This window comes from Dermochelys coriacea, chromosome 25 (genome assembly GCF_009764565.3).
Source record: "Dermochelys coriacea isolate rDerCor1 chromosome 25, rDerCor1.pri.v4, whole genome shotgun sequence".
Lineage (NCBI taxonomy): Eukaryota > Metazoa > Chordata > Testudines > Dermochelyidae > Dermochelys > Dermochelys coriacea.
Genome location: NC_050092.1, coordinates 10,807,985 through 10,827,050, shown reverse-complemented (window position 1 = coordinate 10,827,050; position 19,066 = coordinate 10,807,985). Strand labels below are relative to the sequence as shown.

Here is a 19,066-nt window from a genome sequence, read left to right as displayed (position 1 = left end):
AGCAGGAGAAGCTGGACAGGATGCCCCAGCCTAGATCACCCAAGGGAAATGATAATAATGTGTGTCATGAAGTGGCTAGCATGTAGGTGGCACCATTGCCCTCTACTGGACAGAATCAGGGCTGCTTAACTCTTGGTGTGTGTCATACGCCCTATACTGTTAGCAGAAATTAGGGATTCTCCTTGAGCTCAAACTGGTGGGGGCCTAGTGCCTTCATAAGAGAAGGAGCCACGTTCAAGCCCCACTGTGACACACAGCGTAGTGAGAACCTGGGAGCCCATGGACTTGTCACCATGCTTAGCATCTTTTTAGCACCCTCCAGCCATGGAGCTCAAGTCATGGTCACGCTATAGACTATACCAGTGAAGCCTCACAGTCCCTATCATGGCCATCCTCATGAAGCAACGGATGGGGTTAACTTCACCAACCTCTGACATGCAGCCACCTCGGGGGTGGAGTGCAGCGGCTGTTGAACAGCTCAGCACAGGTAAGGGAGCAGCTAGCGATGTGGTGGGGAAACACTTCTCTTACTCTACCCAAAGCCTGCTGCTCAGCCAAGACAAACCCCCCCAGGGTCCAAGCCAGCAAACCCCACCCTGCCAAGAAAGCTCCCCACAGAACATGCTAAGGGCCTGCGGGATCTATGCAGATGCTTATCCTCCTATGTCCTGAGCTCCCAGTTTATTCTGCTCTCCATTTCAGAAGAGCGCAGACTGTCCCCCTCCCTTCATTTTTACCAGAGACCGTGCACAAGCGGCTGGAAATACCAGCATCGCTCCAGCAGAACTGCCCTCAGCGCTAATGGGGTGTGGGGCGGCTGTTGCTGCCAGCAGCCACATTCTCCAGCGATAATGGCTTCCTGGCTGGTCAGTGCAGTTCCCCTTCTCCTGTGCCTAGATCGTTATCTGCACAGACAGGAGATTAAGGTCTGTATTATCCTTCCCCTCCTGATGTTCACTTCCCTGGCTCTCCCTTGTTGGAGGCTTTGGCACAATCACAGGGCTAGCTCAGGTTGGGGATCTCCAGGCTGGGCTAGCTCAGGCCTCTCATGAAGGTGCTGTGGAAGGCCCAGTGCTCCATGTGAGACTAGACACGGTCCTTAGCAGGAGACCATCATGCGGAGACCCTCCAGGAGACAGAGGAGGGGAACTAACAGGCCATTTCCACCTCAATGATCTGAGGAGGGGACGTTAGCTTGGGAAAGGGTCTGATCCATGGCATGAACCTCCCACTCCCACGGGATTTGAACCCAGGCGCTTCAGTATGCCCCTCTGCCAGCTGAGCTACAAGAGTTACCCCCTTGGCTGTTAGCAGTAGTAGGTCATTATCCTCTTTGTGGCTCAGGATGGGGTGAGGTGTGTAATGGCCTGCACCAAAATCCTGATCCAAAGGAGGGGGCATGGTTTGAAATCCCCCCCATACATACCCCTTTATCTAATCTATCTCCATACACATGCCTCTATCTATCTATCCATCCATCCATCCCCATACACACCCCTCTATCAATCCACCCATCCATCCCAATACATTACCCATCTATCCATCCATCCCCATACAAGCCCCATCTATCCATCCATCCATCCCCACATGCACCCCTCTATCCATCCCCACACACACCCCTCTATCCATCCATCCATCCTCACACACACCCCATCCATCCCTCCATCCCCATATATTACTCATCTAGCTATCCATCCCCATACACACCTGTTCAGAGTGTTAGTATTCAGGCCTCTATATTTGCCAGAGAGTATTTTGGGTCTTGTTTGCCCATTTGACTTTTGATATTTTTATAGTCTTACTAATGTGTGTGAACCAGGACACTGGGCAGACGTGTTACATTTACCCACAAGAAGATGAGGGGAACAGAGATAAGAGGCAGAGCTAAAGTGTTCCTCGGGAGCATGGGAGTGTAATACATGATCATACTCTTGAAGGACAGTCCTGCCTCAAACTCCTCTCCCGAGATAAGGTCAAGCAGCCAGTCGGGCGGGGGGGGGGGGGAGGTATAAGAAACGCTAAAGGGCCAAAGAAAGGCCTGTTCCTGACCGAAGCACAACATCACTCTTTACCCCTCCCATGGGATCCAAAAGAGGTGGCACGAAGCCCCCAGACTCACGACGCTCCAAAACGGCACAGGATCATAAATGATAAGGGGTAGGACCAAGGGCGAGCACTACAGGTGTAGTTATGCCTGCTAAGGAGGGGGGAACTGTGACCCTGGGGAAGAGGCCCTGTGTTGTTGTCAGACTTATGCGTATGCTTGCTTGAAACTAACCCCAATGAACATCGCATTGCCTGCACTTGGACTTCTGGTCTTCTGCTTCCTGTCTGCGTGACAAGAATCAGGGGGAAGGGAAAAGCTCCTAATCACACCCATCTATCAATCCATCCATCCCCATACGTGCCCCTAGATCTAGAATATTTATATGGCCCCCCTTTACTGCAGCATCTGTGCCCCTCTCAGCCTTTGATGCAAATCCCGAGATCGAGCCATCGCATGCGTCCATGCACAGACCAGGGTGGCGAAAAATCCAGATGCTGCGCAGAGGAGCCGGGGGTGACGCCCCATCTCCCCACATGGGCCTGTGGGGCTGGCCCCAAAGCAGAGGGCAGAGGCATCCATCTGATTAGTCACACAGTTTATTGGCTTAGTTCGGGTGTATTACAAACAATGGGGGCTGTAACGTCAAATGGCTCGTCACAATTAAAAAGCACAGGAGCGCGGGAAGTGCACTTCAGCCGAGTCACGCAGCGGGGGGGCAGGGAGGAATGGCAGGGTGGTGGGGGTGGGCTCACAGAGGGACCGCCCTGTACATACACTGGCTGGTAAGGGGCCAGGCAGATGAGGGGAAAAAGGGGCTATAGGAGGGGGCCACACACCAGTCTCCTGTTCAGAATGTGCTGGGCTCCTGCTTTCTCCCCCTCAAGCCACCCCCACCCAGATCCGGTTGAGGGATCAAGGGCCCAATCCTGAGTCCATTAACAGCAGCGGCAGTGGAAAGCTCATCAGGAGCAGACTCGGGCCCTATGTGGCTAGGCTGGTGCCTGGTTTAAGCCCCACTTGGGTCCAGAGCTAAACTGGAACCTGGGGGAGGTCTGCCCCATAGCGTAACTCCCCATATGACCCATGCATGGACTGGGGGATGGGGCTGCCCCCAGAACAGCAAGAGCTCCCGGGGCTGGACTAAGGCCAGATCCGTGGAACCCTAGAAGCCAGATCCCTGACCAGCAGGTGACATGAAGCTGGCTGATTCTCGGCAGCCACCGGCCGTGGAGGAGAGGACACAGCCCGGCCCCACCCCAGGTTGGCACGGGACCAAGGAAGGGGCTATGGGAAGACAGTGTCCACCTGGCAAGGGCAGCCAACGTCATTCTTTGTACAGCCAGGTCACTCTCCCACCACCCCGCCACACCCCTCTTCATCCCCTTGAGAACCTCACAGCCAGCGAGCCAGTTGTGGCCTCCCACTACGGCCCTCCCACCCCCATCCTGTTTCATAGCCATGATTACAGATAAAGCCCCAGAGTCCTTAACGTTATTCTTTGGCAAAGTTCTCAGCCATGTGGGCGAAGACCATCAGTTAAATGAAATAATTGAGGGGTGTGGAATCAGCTCTGGTCGAAGCTTTGCCAGTGTCCATCCTGGATTGCGCCAAACCCAGTGCTGGGGAATCAGGTGCCTCTTCCAGGGGCCACAAGGGGAAGCTGGTCTACACCCCTATCCCAGGGGAGAAGCATCTGAGATGCTGCTGTGTTCGAAGGCCAAGGGTTGGAGGCTGAGCACTGAGAGGAAAGCGTCGGCCTCCGTCGGCCCCTGGGGAAATGATTGTCACAGCCCGAAGAGAACTGGCCAGCCTAGTGGAAAAAATACAAGTGACTAACCAGGATCTGCTTCTTTGGGCCTGGCCCTCCTACTGCTACGAGAATCTTTGAATGGGAACTTGAGGAGACTGGAAATGGAACCGGGTACAAACAGGCAGGGGATCCCTGGTCCAGCAAAGAACACGCTCAGAGTTACACACGGGCTTTAGTGCTTTGCTGGATCGGAGCTAAAAGTGGCAATAACAATTTGATTGTAAAATGTATTCCCTGTTGATCAAGACTTCAGGTCGTGAGGTCTCTCTCTGTGTGCACGCATGTGGGCACATAGAAACCAAGAGATTAAAAAGTATTTGGGTGCCAACTTCACTCCTGCCTCCTATTGGGCCCCTCTCAAAGTCAGTGGAGTGAGGAGGAAGAATGGGTCTGGCCCTGGGTGGGTTATTTCCATGGGCACGCAGGTGGCTACGTATGTTGTAGTCCAGAAGCTTTGCCACGATCCTGATTCCTCTCAGGATGACTGACCAAACAAGGACTAACGCCAGGGATGAGAACCACCGGCACGGAGTGGAAGGGTGCGAAAACCGTAGCTGGGTGTGGCAGGGAGTAGCCACAGGGGCAACACCGAGCACAGGAACCTTTCAAGCTGCACAGCAGGGGAAATGCTCTAACAGCGAATGCTACACAAATTGCAAGGGGAGGGAGAAGGAGGGAGACCATTATGTGCAGTCAGGGGCCTGATCTTTGGTTAATCCTTGAGACATCACATTAGGCTGAAATTTACCCCTCTGCAGAGAAACAGCAAGTAGCCTTGGCATCAACTGAGTCCAGTTAAGCCCACAGGGCACATGCTGTTAATCTTGCCCAGAGGTAATTTTCACATAACAGAGAAGCAAGGATGACGTCCCCCTTCAGGACCAGCATGCCTGGGTAGACGATGCAGTTGTCAGTGGGCAACACACCTGTGTGAGCTCAATCTCTAAGGATGACGTGAGAGAACAGGGTGAAAACCAAAGTTGCGTGGCGCCACCTCCCCACACGTATCACCTACCCATTAACTGGCCAACCTGGAACCCACGTTCCTACATCCTGGCAGAAAGATGGCGGTGATGGCACCAATGCACCACACAGCTGGCATTAACTGGCATAACGCCATTGGGCTTCCCATTTACACCAGGTGAGGATCTGGCCCCATAGCCTCTAGTGCCAGGCGAACATTTTCAACAAATAAAAAGCATTCATCCACTCCCAGGGCCAGGCCCTCCGAAGGTGTAAATCCATTGGAGTCAATGGAACTGGGCTGTCTTACACAAGATGGGGATCTGAGCCAGTGACTCCAATGGAACCAAGTCGAGTCACCCCAGCTGGGGATCTGGCGCCCAGATTGACCTTGAGGGCATTAGGCGTGATTGCCGCCAACATGCCCAGAAGCTTTTGTGTTCCTTTGTCTGAAAGAAAGTTCCTGGGAAACTCACAGCTTGCTCACACGTGTGCAAACATGTGCTCCGTGCAGGAAGCGTTCCCAGGGGCACCTCCTCAAATCTCTTCCCTCATCCCTGCTCGGAACAAATTTCAACACTCCAGCTGGAAAGCAGAGGCGATACCAACGACTCAGGCCCGCAACCTGATTCCCGCTTAATGTCAAGTTCCCGGAGCGAGTGGTCTGCCAACATCTCGCTGGCGGAAGCTCGTTTTCACTGAGCGTTCGTCGAACTGTTTCCAGTAACGAGCAAATTTGTAATCAGCATCAAAGTCTGTCTGTGGAGTGGGAAAAAGGTCTAAAGTCGTATCGATAAATGATTCACTGCTGATGAATGACCCAGTTCCAATGCATCCCTGACTCTGCCATCCCGAACCAAATACGAAGTGAGCGCTAGCTTCTCCTTGCGCAATGAGCACTACACAAGCTCCAATCTCTAGATCGACCACTAACCCTACAGCGTGTCCTATTTCAGCCCCTGTCACAGCAAAGGAGACCCGAGACCCGCATGCAGTAGCCCTAGGACACGATCCATGTGGTCTCACCACTAGCTCCGAGCCTGCATTCTACTGGCACCACTGGGTTGTGGCCCATTGCTTGATTTGTTCTGCTGGATGGGGTTTATCCTGAACTCCCATTGCCTCCCCTATGGAACTCACTCTGCGGGAAAGGGCTGCCCACTTAGATGCGATCCCAAAGGCAGCCAGCCAACAAGCTGCCTTTGGGGGACCTGCAGCATCCTTGCCAATCTGGCTGTTGCAGAGCAGAACTGCCTCCCAAGTCATGCTCTGCTGCAGAACCTGGGGTAGATCCTCAGCGGGTGTCAGTGAGCTGGCGTCGCTCCACTGAAGTTGATGGCGCTCCGGCAATTTACACCAGCTGGGATCTGGTCTGCAATTCATCGGGCATGGTCAGGGGAGTGAGTGTCTGATCTTGTCACGTCCACAGCTCTGCGCTGCGGGGAGAGTGGGTGCAAGGAAAGCGATTGGGGATCAGGGTGGCATCTGTTCTGAAGAGCTCCCACGAGGTGTTCCCGAGAACGGACATCAGCCTGGAGAAGAACTGGAGGCTCCCTGGAGGTGGCTGGGGCCCAGCGGCTAGCTACAAACTCGAACCAGGAGCAGCAAAAGAACTAAAGTTTCCCCTGCTCTGAGCCAAGCAAAGCATTGCCACTCACTTAGCTGCTTTAAAAACCAGGTACCCTCCTTCAGCATAACAGCGTTAAAGAATAAACATATTCTGAGGGAGGGAACCTCTGTGAGTGACCCCCAGAGGAGTCCCCAAGCTCTGGGGCAGACCCACAGCAGTCAGCGGGTAGCCAAAAGTAGAATCCGGCCCCATCTCTTTACGTGGGAGTGGTTCTGCTTTCAGGTGCAGCTGGTACAACCTCATTAGTGTCAGCAGGCCTGCACAGGTATCAAGGAGGGTAGGATTGGGGCCTGGTTTAGGGGCGTCTCCAAGCAATTGTGGCAGCTGCCCAACTATGCACCACTTCAAAGCCACTTGCTGGGCTCCTTGGCCACAAAGTGAAAACCGTTTTGCTTTGCCAGGGCCAAATGTGCTGAACGAGCAACTGGCTCGAGGGGACTCATCAATGCCACTAGGTGATGCCAAAGGCAAATCATAATCCCCCCACCCACACAGCAATAAGGCATCTGGCAGGGCACGCTCGAGAGAGGACATGCCAAGGGATTGGAGGGCTCAGACTTTGTCCACACAAGCATGTTGCGTGGGAGGGCTGCCCTGGACTGAGAAGGTGACAGCATTGATGCCAAGGGGCTGCCAGTGCTGAGTGGGTGGAGGTGCTGACAAGGGACGAGGGTCCTACCTGTGGCTAACCAGGGCTCCACAGTTTAATGACCACAAGCATGTTCAGAACAACCCTCCAGAACTCCCGACGAGCAGTCCCTTCTCCCGCTGGCCATGACTTGGGCCAACCTCCTCCAATTTCACCCACCGTCCAGAACTGGGAGCATCTCCAGTCATCAGCTCAGTGGCCGATGTCCTTACTGGTGTGGCATCTGCAAGGGAAAAGTTAACGCAAGCGGGGATGCAGTCAACCTCCTTCCAACCGCCTCGCCCCCTCACAGCCTTGTCATTCCAGCAGAGAAAAGCCAGCTAAGAAATGAAGAAGCCGCTCTTCTGTCGAAACCAGCAGAGAACATGAAATCACAGGGGTGTGGGAGCTGATAGGCCCTGGTTCCGGCATTCAAACCAGCGGGGTCAATAAAGTACCTTAAGGCTTGTGGTCACTACTGTAAGTGCCAGACTGAAGTTCCTTCAGAGAAGGAGTGACTCCAGAGTGACTGATTCTGCTGCCTGGAAATCCAGCAGAGTCCTGTTTATTTTTTACACTGCTACATTTTTCTGGAGCTGCATGTTGCACCTGGAACGATCAACTTTAGGTGTTGAAACAACAGGTCCATCTCACAGACCACCCCCACGGACCTTGGCCAAGCTGTGTTGGAACGTCACACGCACTTGCAGAGGTCTCATCTCCAGGGAGTGTCCTTTTCCTTTTGCCGTGGAAACAGTCCATCTTGCAGCTGGTTTGAAGGCTCAGGTCAGTGCTTAAAAACTCTAAGCAACAAGATCAGGCCAAATTTAAATTCGGCCAGCAGCTCACATGCCGGCCGACACCTCTGCTTCAAACTTCTTGTGGAGCTGTGGTTTGGGGCGCTGGGTCTGTGACTCGTTGGGTTTCCCGAGACCCGCCGTCGGAACGAACCCAGGGTGCGGGGGATAGTCAAGCTGCCGCTGGACAGGCAGGCTCTGACGGCTGGGCTGTGGCCTCATCAAGACAACACAGTAGCTTCTGTCTTGCTGGAGCAGGTGGCCTGGGTGTTTCTAAACCGTGGCCCATTGACGCCAGGGCGTGTGGAGAAAGAGCTGGGACATGGGTGGCCTCCCTCCTTCCCCTTCCATGAGGCCAGAAAGAAAGTCCTAACAGCAGCCAGTTTTTGAAGAACCATCTAAGAAGGCTTCCTAGTCCGATGACCCTCTGCTGAGCCCCTCCCCCCACATCAGTGAGATCAGCTCCAGCATCCTTCGGATAACAGCAGAGGGTGTCATTTAACGAGGGGAAAAGCCATCAGTAAAATAAAAAAAAAAACAGGAGCCCTACAGGCGGGAGAGTTCCATGATGGCCATCCCTGGTGGGCTGAGGATCTCTGAGAGACCCTACCATGGCACGGGGGAGCAGGGGGGAGAGACAAAGGCAGGGGGGGAAAATAAGCGTGTATAATAAATATAATATTCAGCGCCAGTGGCATATTGCATGGAAGCGGACGTCAGATGAGCGATGTCGCGGCCGGGAGATGGTGCTGCCTATTATACACTTTACAAACACTGCATTTGATTCCCCAGTCTCTTAAGAAAAAGAAGTTGTGTCTGGTAAGTAAATAAAATACGGTGTCACTTGGAGTTTGTGGAACCTAGGGAACTAAGAGGGACGGGGTAACAGAAGGTGGGGGGCAGTCCTTTTTGGCTGTACAATGACGGGAGGTCAGAAGGAGCTGGCGGATGTTTCACATCACCGTGCAGCATTTGCAACGGTGTTTCTTCATGTCTAGGTCCTGATCGGCTCCCTTGGGATCCGTGTCGTTGGCCCCTGGCTTCTCCCCGACCTGGCTGTCTTCCTTCTGCGGCAGGGCGGCCACGGGCTCCACGGTGCTGCCGTTGGGTGGGGCGTGGTCCTTGCCCGTGCAGTCTGCCGCTCCGGCTGTTGCTGGCTTGGTATCGGCATCGTCAATCACCACCAGCTCGGCCTTGATGGTGCCCCCCAGACCCAGGACCTTTTTGGTCTCGTTCTCGTCCTCCACATTCTGGTAGCCCATGAAGATCATGGTGACTGGCTGCTCTTTGCTAGGCTCTGCCCCTTCGCAGGAGGCCAGGATTCTCGGGCTGTCCACTGGCTTGGCTTGCACCCCAGTGATCTCCTTCCGGGGCGTGGTCTTCTGGCTTGGCAGGTTGCTCTCGGGACCCTCCTTCTTGGCCTCTTCACGCTCCTTGGTCTTGGAGTCCCTCTGGGAGACCTCGCCCAGGTTCACCTCATCTGCCTTGTGGATCAGCTCGTCCACCTCAGAGGAGCTGAGCGGGTGGACCCCATTCTCGATGGCTCCATCCTCCATGTGGACCGCGTGCACCACTGTGGGAGAGACAGAGAAGACAGTGAGGGCTCAGAGGAAGGCCAAGGGGGCATGTGCCAGGCTGGGTCTAGAGATGAGAGGTGGTGCCTGGATCTGGGATAGGGTGAGACAAAGGCTTGGAACCAAGCCAGGTCTGGGGGTTTAGGATTCAGACAGCAGGAATCTACAGAGCTAATCTCACATTATCGCTCCCATCTGGCGCTGGATATATCTTGGTTTAGGATCTGACCCAAACCCAGAACTCCCTTTCTGGGTCAGGCAGCTTTTGAGCTCTTCAAAGAGGCAGACACACCCCAGACTCCGTTGTTTGCTGGACCCTCGACTCAATCACCAGAAAAAGCGGTTGTCATCAGGCGACACTCCCAGATCAGCACTTGCTACTGCCCAGGGAATTATTCCTTGGGCGATCCACAGTAAACCCCCATCTACAGCCAGGTGAAGAGAACCAATCGCTTCTAAAGCAGTGCTTGGGATGGATCACACTGGGTGCCCACAAAGGAAAAAACCCTTTAAATAGGAAACCAGTCCTAGAATTGGTCTGCTAGGATACATCCACAGGCATAATCTAGATCATTCTCAGTACAGGGATGACGACCTGGGACATCTGTAAGAAAGAATCCCCACCCCTGAGATTAGCATACGCAGCCGCTAGGTGGCTCTCATGCTCCAGACGAAGGCATTTGGGTTTGATTTCCCCATGATGGTGATGACATGTTATCCCTATGGAAGGTGGCTCTGCTGTTCATTATGTGGTTAGTTCGGTGCATCTTTTTCTACGTAGCAAACTGCTGTCCTGTTCCGCGAGGCAGTGGAATAGTGCAACCCCCACACAGATCATGGGATAGGCCAGGAGAGAAACCCAAAGCACCTGACCAGAGCAAACTTAGCAGCCTACATACCAGGGGAGCCCCAAGCTCAGAGCTCCTGTCGGCACCCCGTGGACATGCTGTTACAAACCTAAGCAGAACACACATCCAAGCCCAATGTGTGGAGCAGCTGTGGGCCAGCGTCGGTTACCGATGGAACGGGGAAGGTTGCAGCCCACCCTCGATAAGAGCCATTCACGGGGACTGATGTTCCCTGAAAACGGGGATTGTGTTTGTCCCTTGTTTGCAAAGCGATCCCCCCAACATCTGCAGAACGCTACAAGGGGTGACGCAACTTTTAAAGTGCCTTCATTTGTTGCAGCCCCAACACCTCCCTGCACCCGCCAAGTGACAAACAAGACCACAGCTGCACTTGCCCGAAAGAGTCTGAACTCACTTGGATCCCTCCCATCGCACCTCAGCTGCCATGTCCAGCAATGCATGCAGCTTCTGCCATGCTGGGGCACGTGTCCCAGCAGCCGGTACGGATTGTTGCTTTGGGAAGGGGTGAGGGGAAGGTTGCAGCAAATCATTACAGAGTTCAGATAGTTAGTACCCCCCCCTTTGCTATCCGCTCCCCACAGCTGTTGCTCACGGTCACAGGAAGTGGCTGTCAGCTGATGTGGTGGCCCAACACAAAAGGCAAAAGACAGCTGCAGTCATCAAAGCTCTTAACGAGAGCGCAAGGTAACACAGACCCCAAAGCGTTTTAGGAAGTCAGGTCTTATCCCCCATTTCACACACTAGGGAAATCGAGGCACAGGGCAGGGAAAGCAACTTGCTCAAGATCACACAAATTAAGTAGCAGAGCCAGGGACTGAACCAGACCCAGAGTCCAGCATCCAAGTCATGGCACCACACAGCCTCGACCTAAACAACGTTACCTCCCACACACATCTATGCATCAACTCTAGATTAGGTCATGCACCCTGTGCATCTTTCCTCCATTTCCTGGGGCCACCCTGGGACATGAAAGAGCTTATCGAACATCCTCCAACGAGAGAGAGAATCAGAGCAATGCAGGGCTGGAAGGGATCTCGAGAGGTCATCAAGTCAGGCCCTTTGTGCTGAGGCAGGACCAAGTAAAGCTGTACAGGGGTTCCTCCAACCTGTTCTTAAAAACCTCCAATGACAGTGATTTGAGTCTCCCTTGGAAGCCTGTTCCAGAGCTTAACTCCCCTTAGAGCTCAAAAGCTTTTCCTAATACCGAACCTAAATCTCCATTGCCGACGATTAAGCCCATTGCTTCTTGTCCTATCTTCAGGGGACATGGAAAAGAACTGATCACCATCCTCTGTATACCAGCCCTTTACATATTTGAAGACCGTTATCAGATCCTCTCTCTGTCGTCTTTTCTCAAGACTAAACATGCCCAGTTTCATGAACTTTACCCATAGGGCAGGTTTTCTGAACCTTTCATCATTTTTGTTACTCTCCTCTGGACTCTCTCCAATTTGTCCACAACTTTCCTAAAATGGGATACTGAGAATTGGACACAGAATTCTAAATGAAGCCTCACCAGGGCCAAGGGGAGCAGGACAATCACCTCCCGCGTCCTACATCCGACACTCCGGTTAACACACCCAGAATGATAACCGCCTTTTTCACAGTAGCATCACATTGTTGACTCATATTCAATGTGTGATCCACTAGGCCCCCTAGATCCCTTTCAGCAGTACTATTGCCTTCCCCATTTTGTAGGTGTGCATTTGATTTTTCCTTCCAAAGTGAAGCACTTTGCACTTGTCTTTGCTGAATTTCATCCTGTTGAATTCAGAGCAACTCTCCTATTTCTCAAGGTCATTTCGAATTCTAATCCTGGCCTCCAAAGTGCTTGCAACCCCTCCCAGCTTGGTGTCATCTGCAAATTTCATCAGCAGGCCCTCCGCTCCCTTACCCGAGGCATGAATGAAAATATTGCCTAATGCCGGACCCAGATCTGGCCCCCGCAGGATGCCACTAGAGATGCCCTCCCAGTTGGACAGCAAACCATTGAGCATGACTCTTTGAGCACAGGTTTGCAAGCACTTGTGCACTCACCTTGGTGTGGCATGATTTGTTCTTGACAAATCCACGCTGGCTGTTCCTTAGAACACTACTGTTCTCCAGGTTCTCCTGGTTCGGTGAAAGCAATATCACGCTGGGTATGGGGCGGGGACTCAGGGTGTGGTTGCTGTTTGCTGCTAACCCTGAGTAGTTGGTGCCAATGATCCACCTCAGCCAGGGCAGGGGCCCGTCTGCCAGTCCCCAGGAAAGCCGGAGAGCGGTAGACGGCAGTGACCGGTCACTGGCCCTGCCACTGACAGTGATGCTCCTCTGGCAGTGTCTACAGCCACCTTCTCCCTTCACCTCCCTCTTGGCCTCCAGGATGCCTGGGGAGGGAGGGACGCTCTTTGGGCCCGTACCTTTCATCTCATCCTCGTACACCTTGACCCCCTGCAGGCAATGATTCTTGGGGAGCAGGGTGGTGCTGGATAGGACTTTGGTCTCGCCAGTTACTCTGTCCTTCTCCACTGTGATCTCCACTGAGTACATGGCTGGGATACAAACAGGACAGTGAGAGTTAAACCAGTCCCCGGCTCCCACCCCGCTATGAGACTTCAGCGCTCAGAAGCAGGCAGCTAGCACGTGGGGGAGGGGGAAGGGGGCGCAAGATGGAGAGGCGCGGGTGCCAGTGGGAGAGCTCAGAGCTGTTAGGTGGGGAGAGGCGGCAGTGTGCGCTCCAGCAAGGAGTGAGTGGCAGGCAGTCCCTATGTCCCAAGCACTGCCTTCCCAGCAGGATGTACATTACCTTCCAGCATCCTTAGCACCCAGCCCATCCCAGTGCTGCCGTGAGCTCCCTTACCTCTGGGGCTGTTCGGGCTCCCCTCTTGGTAGCTGATGTGATGTTGTGGGCAGAGAACTGCTTCCATTGTCACCTATCTGTCCAGAGAGCTGAGGGATGGGTCTAGCTTGCCCCCCTCCACTGAGCAGTTGGCCAGCAGGATCAGGCCCCGTTGAGGACTCTGAGCAGGGATCTGACCCTCACTCTGGTTTTGTACATTTAGTAAAAAACCCCAATTTTCAAATTTAATTGTAGTAAGAACGGCAGGAAAGCACCTGCTCTCTGATTCTCTCAGCTGGATGCAGGAGGTAGAAGAGATCTAGGATTTGTTTCCGTCAATCCACTGAGCCAATATGAATCAAAGACACATCGGGCTTGGCTTCTCCAGTGAACAGCTAGCCCCACGAGCCCAACTGCCCTCTGTCCTGTGCTATGTGGCATTGCTCCCCCTGTGCAAAGTGGGTGCAAAACACTTCCACAGCTGGAATTCCCCACTCCTGCGGCTGGGGCGTGTCCCCCCTGCTTTGCGCAGGGGCCCGTGACAACGCAAGGGGCAGGGCGGTGGAGAATCAGGCCCGGGGACAGATTCTCAGCTGGCGTCAAATGGCGTAGCTCTGCTGGCATCGGTGCAGCGCTTCCTGGCTTTGGGCTCATCTGATCTCCTCTGGCGCTTTGACCACTGGATCCCCGTCGCTGGGAACACCTCGGACCCCGCTCTAGTATGTTACACCTGGACCCGGAGGCCTGCTATGTCCCCTGGGCTTGGTAGCTCCTCGATGGAGCTGTGGACTCGAATGTAGCTGAGGCTTGATCCGTACTCACCTGGCTAAAGCAAATCATTTGCCACAGGAATGTAGCTTCCCTGCAGTCTCACAGCCTCACCACTGTCATGCAACATTGCTAAGCCCCGTTGCACTTCACCTGCAAACACCAGAGCTCCAGCAGAATGGCTGCATGTACCTACTGAGATCTGTACTGCCAAGCACTCCTAGCTGAGCTGGGCTGGCTTGCAAGCGGCCTTTAGTTTAGCCAGCTGGCTTTATCTAAGCAGCCAGGCTGCAGTGCTGTGTTGGGGGGTTAGATGAGCCATGCTAGGAGTCTACGTGTCCTTCCCTCTAAGCCAGCAAGCCACAAGGAGCAGGAGGCAAAGAAAGAAAGAAATCAACCCAAGGGAAAGTAAGGTGGTTTCTATCAACAGGCAACCCAAACGAGTGAAGCTGCAGCATGATTTCAAATAATAAGAGGGTAAAAGGGTAAGGCCAGAAACAGCATCTAAGATTATATAAACAACAACATTTCTGCCGGGGGCTTGGGAACCAATTGAGCTGTATGGATCGCACTTGGCATTAAGTGGGTTTACATGTATGTAACAAGCGTGTAGTTAATGAGTATCTCCACTTCGGAAGGCCGAGGTTCTGCGGCTGTAGCTTGGATTGTTCTTGGCATTAGCTCGACCTCACTGTGTTGTAGGACTCAAGGCGTAGCTCATTCACGCAACAGTTCGCTGCGCAGCTCTGGCAAAACAGGGCTGGGGTTGGGCCAGTAGTTACACGTGGTCGGTGCCCACTCAGTGTGAAATGGCCCCACTGGATGCAGTTCAGAAACAGCCGTGTCGTCTTTATGTCTGGTCAGTATCGGGAATCAAAATTCACAGCAATGCTTTTGGAGCTACGGCACAGTTAGCTCAGCGTGAGCCTTGGTGTGGCCTGTCCTTTGCCCATCACATGGGCAGGTGCCTGTCCACCTGCCTCTTGGAGATACAAACTCGCTGAAGTTCTTAGTTCCACCTTCCCGGCGCCCTGGGCAGGTAACTGCCATATGGTAGAGACATACAACTGAAAGCATGAGCCAATCCTTCAGGGAAGGAACTGTGGGTAGGACTTCTCATAGTTATTAGAGATGGGCTCAAAGTCTGGATTCACAGTTAGGACTGGGCAAATAACTGATTTTTCGGTTTGGTGGCTGAACTGAGTAATCTCCCCAAATAATTGTTCCTAGATTGCAAGGCCAGAAGGGAGCATTGTGATTATGTAGTCTGACCAGGCCCAAGACCGGCCCCCAAACAATTCCTAGAGTGGAGCTTTCAGAAAAACCAGCCAAGCTTGATTTAACAATTGCTTCGGATTGAACCAAAATGAAAAAAATTCAGTTTTTCTTGATGCAACAGAAAAACAAACAACCCATTTCAGGTGGAACAAACCAAGTTTTTTGTTTTGCTTTTGGGGTTTTTGGAAAAGTTTGTAATTTTCTTAAAAATACGTTTAGGTAAATTCTGAAAGGAAACATCTCTCTGAAGCAAAAAAGAGAAGCCTTTTGACATTTCCAATTTTGGGGGGGGGGGGGAAGGAGCAAAACTATTCACATGAAAAATGTCACCCAGTTCTATCCAGCGCCTGCGTTCCCAAAGGCTGAAGGGTTTCCGATTTGAGCCAGTTGCTAATTACCGGTAAAGAGAACTCGGTGAGCAGCATCATTTGCTGCGTCTCTAGTACACGCATGCACTGCAAGGCAACGGGAGGGCTGGGAAAGCCCCTTTCCTCTCTCATAGGGTGGCTGACATTTTTTGCCCCTCCATTTTTTTCATTGAAAAATGGCATTTTTTTTTAAACTGAAATTTTTGCAAAAAAAAAAAAAAAAAAAAAAATCAAAACTCTCTGTCTTGCACAAAATTCTCTGGGGGTGTTTTTAATGGATATTTTTAAGCCTGACCATGATTGACATTTTTCATTTACCCAAAACCTGGTTTTCAGTTAAAAAAGAAAAGCCACCAAGTTTTTTTGATAAACAAAATATTCGGGTGACCGTTTTGAATTTCGGTGAAAAAGCACCAAAGATTTTGGTGGCAAATGGATCCCTTTCAAGCCCTGCAAAATGGAAACAGCTCCAACACTTTGAATTTTCTGTGTGTGAAACTGTGTCTTCATTTCCTGAGTCAACCATCTTCCCAAGGGGACATCACAGATCCACCTCCACTAGAAAACAGAACAAGACTACCGGCTCAGATCCGCACAGGTCTTGTGACACCAAACTCCCATTGATTTCAATGGAAGTTCGGCACCTCCGCACCTTTGAGGGTCTGGGCCACAGAACCTGCTCACGCTGTTCCATTGGGCTTGGTTTGGTTGGGACAGACCCACCTGCGGAGCTCACCTTTGCTACATGACAATACAGCACAGCTTGGAAAAGTCTGGGGTCTGCTTTAGGAGAGTGGGACAGGGTGAGCTGGCCATTTAAAAGGTCGGGGCTCAGCCTGGCCTCCGCCAGGTGTAACCACCATTCCCAGGTGACAGGAACGGGGGCAGGGGTCAGGTGATGGGAGCAGGGGATCTTCCAGCAGACCTACTTCTAAGTGGCAGCCTGAGTATGGGGGGGAGGGGGGAGTCCAAGGAGAGGCCCAAAGGAACTGGAGGGTCGGATGAGCTACCGGGGAGAGGGCCTGGGGAGGGAGCCAGCTGGGACGAGGGCAGGTGACAGCTCTCCAGAGGTCCCAGGCAGGAGGCCTCAAAGAGAGCCCTGCAGGGAGCAGGAGCCTGCTGGATAAGGGGCCCCAGCAAGGCAAAGCCCTCATAAAGATCTGTGGGCCTGGAGGGAGGGGAAACTGAGGCAGAGCCTGCTATGGGTTTTGAGCAGCACAGTCCTAAGAGACTGAAATGCCCTAATAGGGCCACAATCCTGCAAGGTGCTGAGCAGGAGCATCATGTACTATTGGGCAAGGGGGGGCAATTTGCGAGACCTTGGTTTGTCCCTCCCCCAACTTTTCATAGATCTATAGAATCCATTCTGACAGGTTTCAGAGTAGCAGCCGTGTTAGTCTGTATTCGCAAAAAGAAAAGGAGTACTTGTGGCACCTTAGAGACTAACAAGTTAGTCTCTAAGGTGCCACAAGTACTCCTTTTCTTTTTGAGAATCCATTCTGTCTTCCACTCCCCCTCCCAGAATGACAATCACAGATAATGGCCTATATGCCGACACAGTTTTGCCCCTTGACCCTCCTGAATTTTTCTGAAATGACACCCCTGGGGTGGAGTCCCCTCAGCCTCTGTTGACTTCAAAGGGAGCCAGCACGTCATGGGCCGGGGCCCATGATCACCTAGTCTATAGCCATGCAAAGGCAGAGGCCAAAGGTGCAATGCACAGGGTGTGTGTATTTGTCCCCACAGATTGGTCCCTGCAGGATTGGATACAAGAGGCTGGATTGGCAGCTACACTAGATCTCGTATAAAACTCAAGAAGCCACAACAAGAGGGACTGAATCAAATAAAGATTCAGCCAGCCAACTGGCTTTGATTGGTGAGGGCATGCGTGGAAGGTAACTCTCCCTGGCAACTCAAGTGTCACACCAGATACAGAGCCAGGAAACGGCCTAAGAGGGAAACTCCTCCAGCACATCCTTAACGCATGGGGCCACGCACTCAGCACTGCATCGGGCGACCCCGTGTCTCATGTTAGATGTGCGTGACTCGCGTTTCCCTGGGGCACAGCCCTTTGGATGCGCCAGACGCTGGGTACCCAGCTCGGGAAGATCCAAGTGCTGACTTCCTGGTACAAGGCGGATTTCAGCCTGCCCCTAATAGGATGTGTCTGGTACCAGAGGCCTTCGCATGCCGTTCCCCCGGGGAACGGTTCCATGTGCAGAGCGTACGACTTGTATTGAAGGACCATCAAATTAATGGATATCTGCAATTCTAACCCCAGGTGATGGATACCAATAACCTCAACCCACCTGGCTGAAAACTCCGACCCCCCCCCCGCACATTCCTAAACCGAACCCTATTCCTGACCCCCGTGCCGTACACCCCTGTCCCCAACTCACGCTGATAAACACCTGCAGCCCTGGTCTGAGAACTACAGCTTTGCTGCGATTTTCTCTTCCAAGACAACACAACCCTGGTGAAGCCCCACGGCATCCTGCCCCCACCCAGCGTTAAGTACCATGAGGCAGCAGGACTCGAGCATCCTCCCTGGGACAAGAGGCAATGTACATACCTGCCTTCATCATGTCAGTGGCCTCCACCAACTTCATGGGGCTGTTGGAGATCTTCTGCTCCGCTTTGGGGAAGAAGAGGAAAAGCAATGACTTCCCAAGCTGGAAACCTCTCTATCCAGGTGACCTGCCCTAGCAGGGGACACACCCTGTTCCCACCATGCCCTGCTCCCGGCCATGCCCCATGACGTCCACCACAACAGGGGACATGCCAGGACTGTTCCACGGATGCTCATAGCGACCGCTGAAGTGGCATGCCCTGGCCTTGCAACAGCAACGATCATCCAACTCGCCTCTTCGACCCCGCGCCCCGGGGAGCTGGGGGGAGGCCCTTCCCACCACCTGGGAGGCTGCTGCCCCCTGCAAATGGGCTTTCGTGCCTTAGGTTAGCTCCTAGTTCACCCTGCAGAAAGTGGGTGCAGTCGGAGAAGGCTGATAGCTGTTGCCCCTGGGTTTAATGGAGAGAGGAGAAGGGGGTTATGAAAGGGGATGCTGGAGAAAAGGAAGGGGTTGGTAAGGTGGGTGATTTCAGCAACCCACCCCGAGCTGTAGGGCTGGGGGCATTTCCAGGGCCGGGATGGCACTGGATGGCACCCAAGCAAAGGGGAATCTACTGACTGGAGGAGCCACTCCTGCTCCTGGGGATCCACTCCCTGCAGAGCGAGGCGACTGGGAGCTCAGCACTGACTGGCATCCAGCGGCCAAGCCTGTCCGAGTGCTGCCCAGCCGTGCAGCATGACCATGGACTGCGAGGCCAGGGCACGGCCTGGCAGAAGGCATCTCATTCTGCTTCTCCTGCCTAGGAGGTCACCACTCCGAGCAGGAGCGCCAGGGAGCTCGCTCTTAGGTGAGGGGAGCATGGGTTGTGCCCACGAGAGAAGGAAAATTTGATCCCATGGATGAGACAGGAGAGAACCCACCTTTAGCTGTGCCCAGCGGAGTC

The 19,066-nt window shown here is 53.2% G+C and overlaps 1 protein-coding gene across 2 annotated transcripts in view; it reads right to left on the bottom strand.

Moving 5' to 3' along the window:
- Positions 1-2,626: 2,626 nt before the first annotated feature.
- The window catches only part of PALM (paralemmin), a 68,263-nt gene continuing 51,823 nt past the window's right edge, over positions 2,627-19,066 (bottom strand). The window contains exons 6-9 of one of the 2 annotated variants that reach the window (XM_038384203.2): positions 19,044-19,065; positions 18,126-18,188; positions 12,721-12,852; positions 2,627-9,448 (exon numbers count right to left, since the gene is read on the bottom strand). In XM_038384203.2, the coding sequence (XP_038240131.1) occupies positions 8,829-9,448; positions 12,721-12,852; positions 18,126-18,188; positions 19,044-19,065 (837 nt within the window). In that variant the 3' untranslated portion in view covers positions 2,627-8,828. The remainder of the gene's footprint in view (positions 9,449-12,720; positions 12,853-18,125; positions 18,189-19,043; position 19,066) is intronic. The other variant, XM_038384204.2, reaches the window with a different exon arrangement.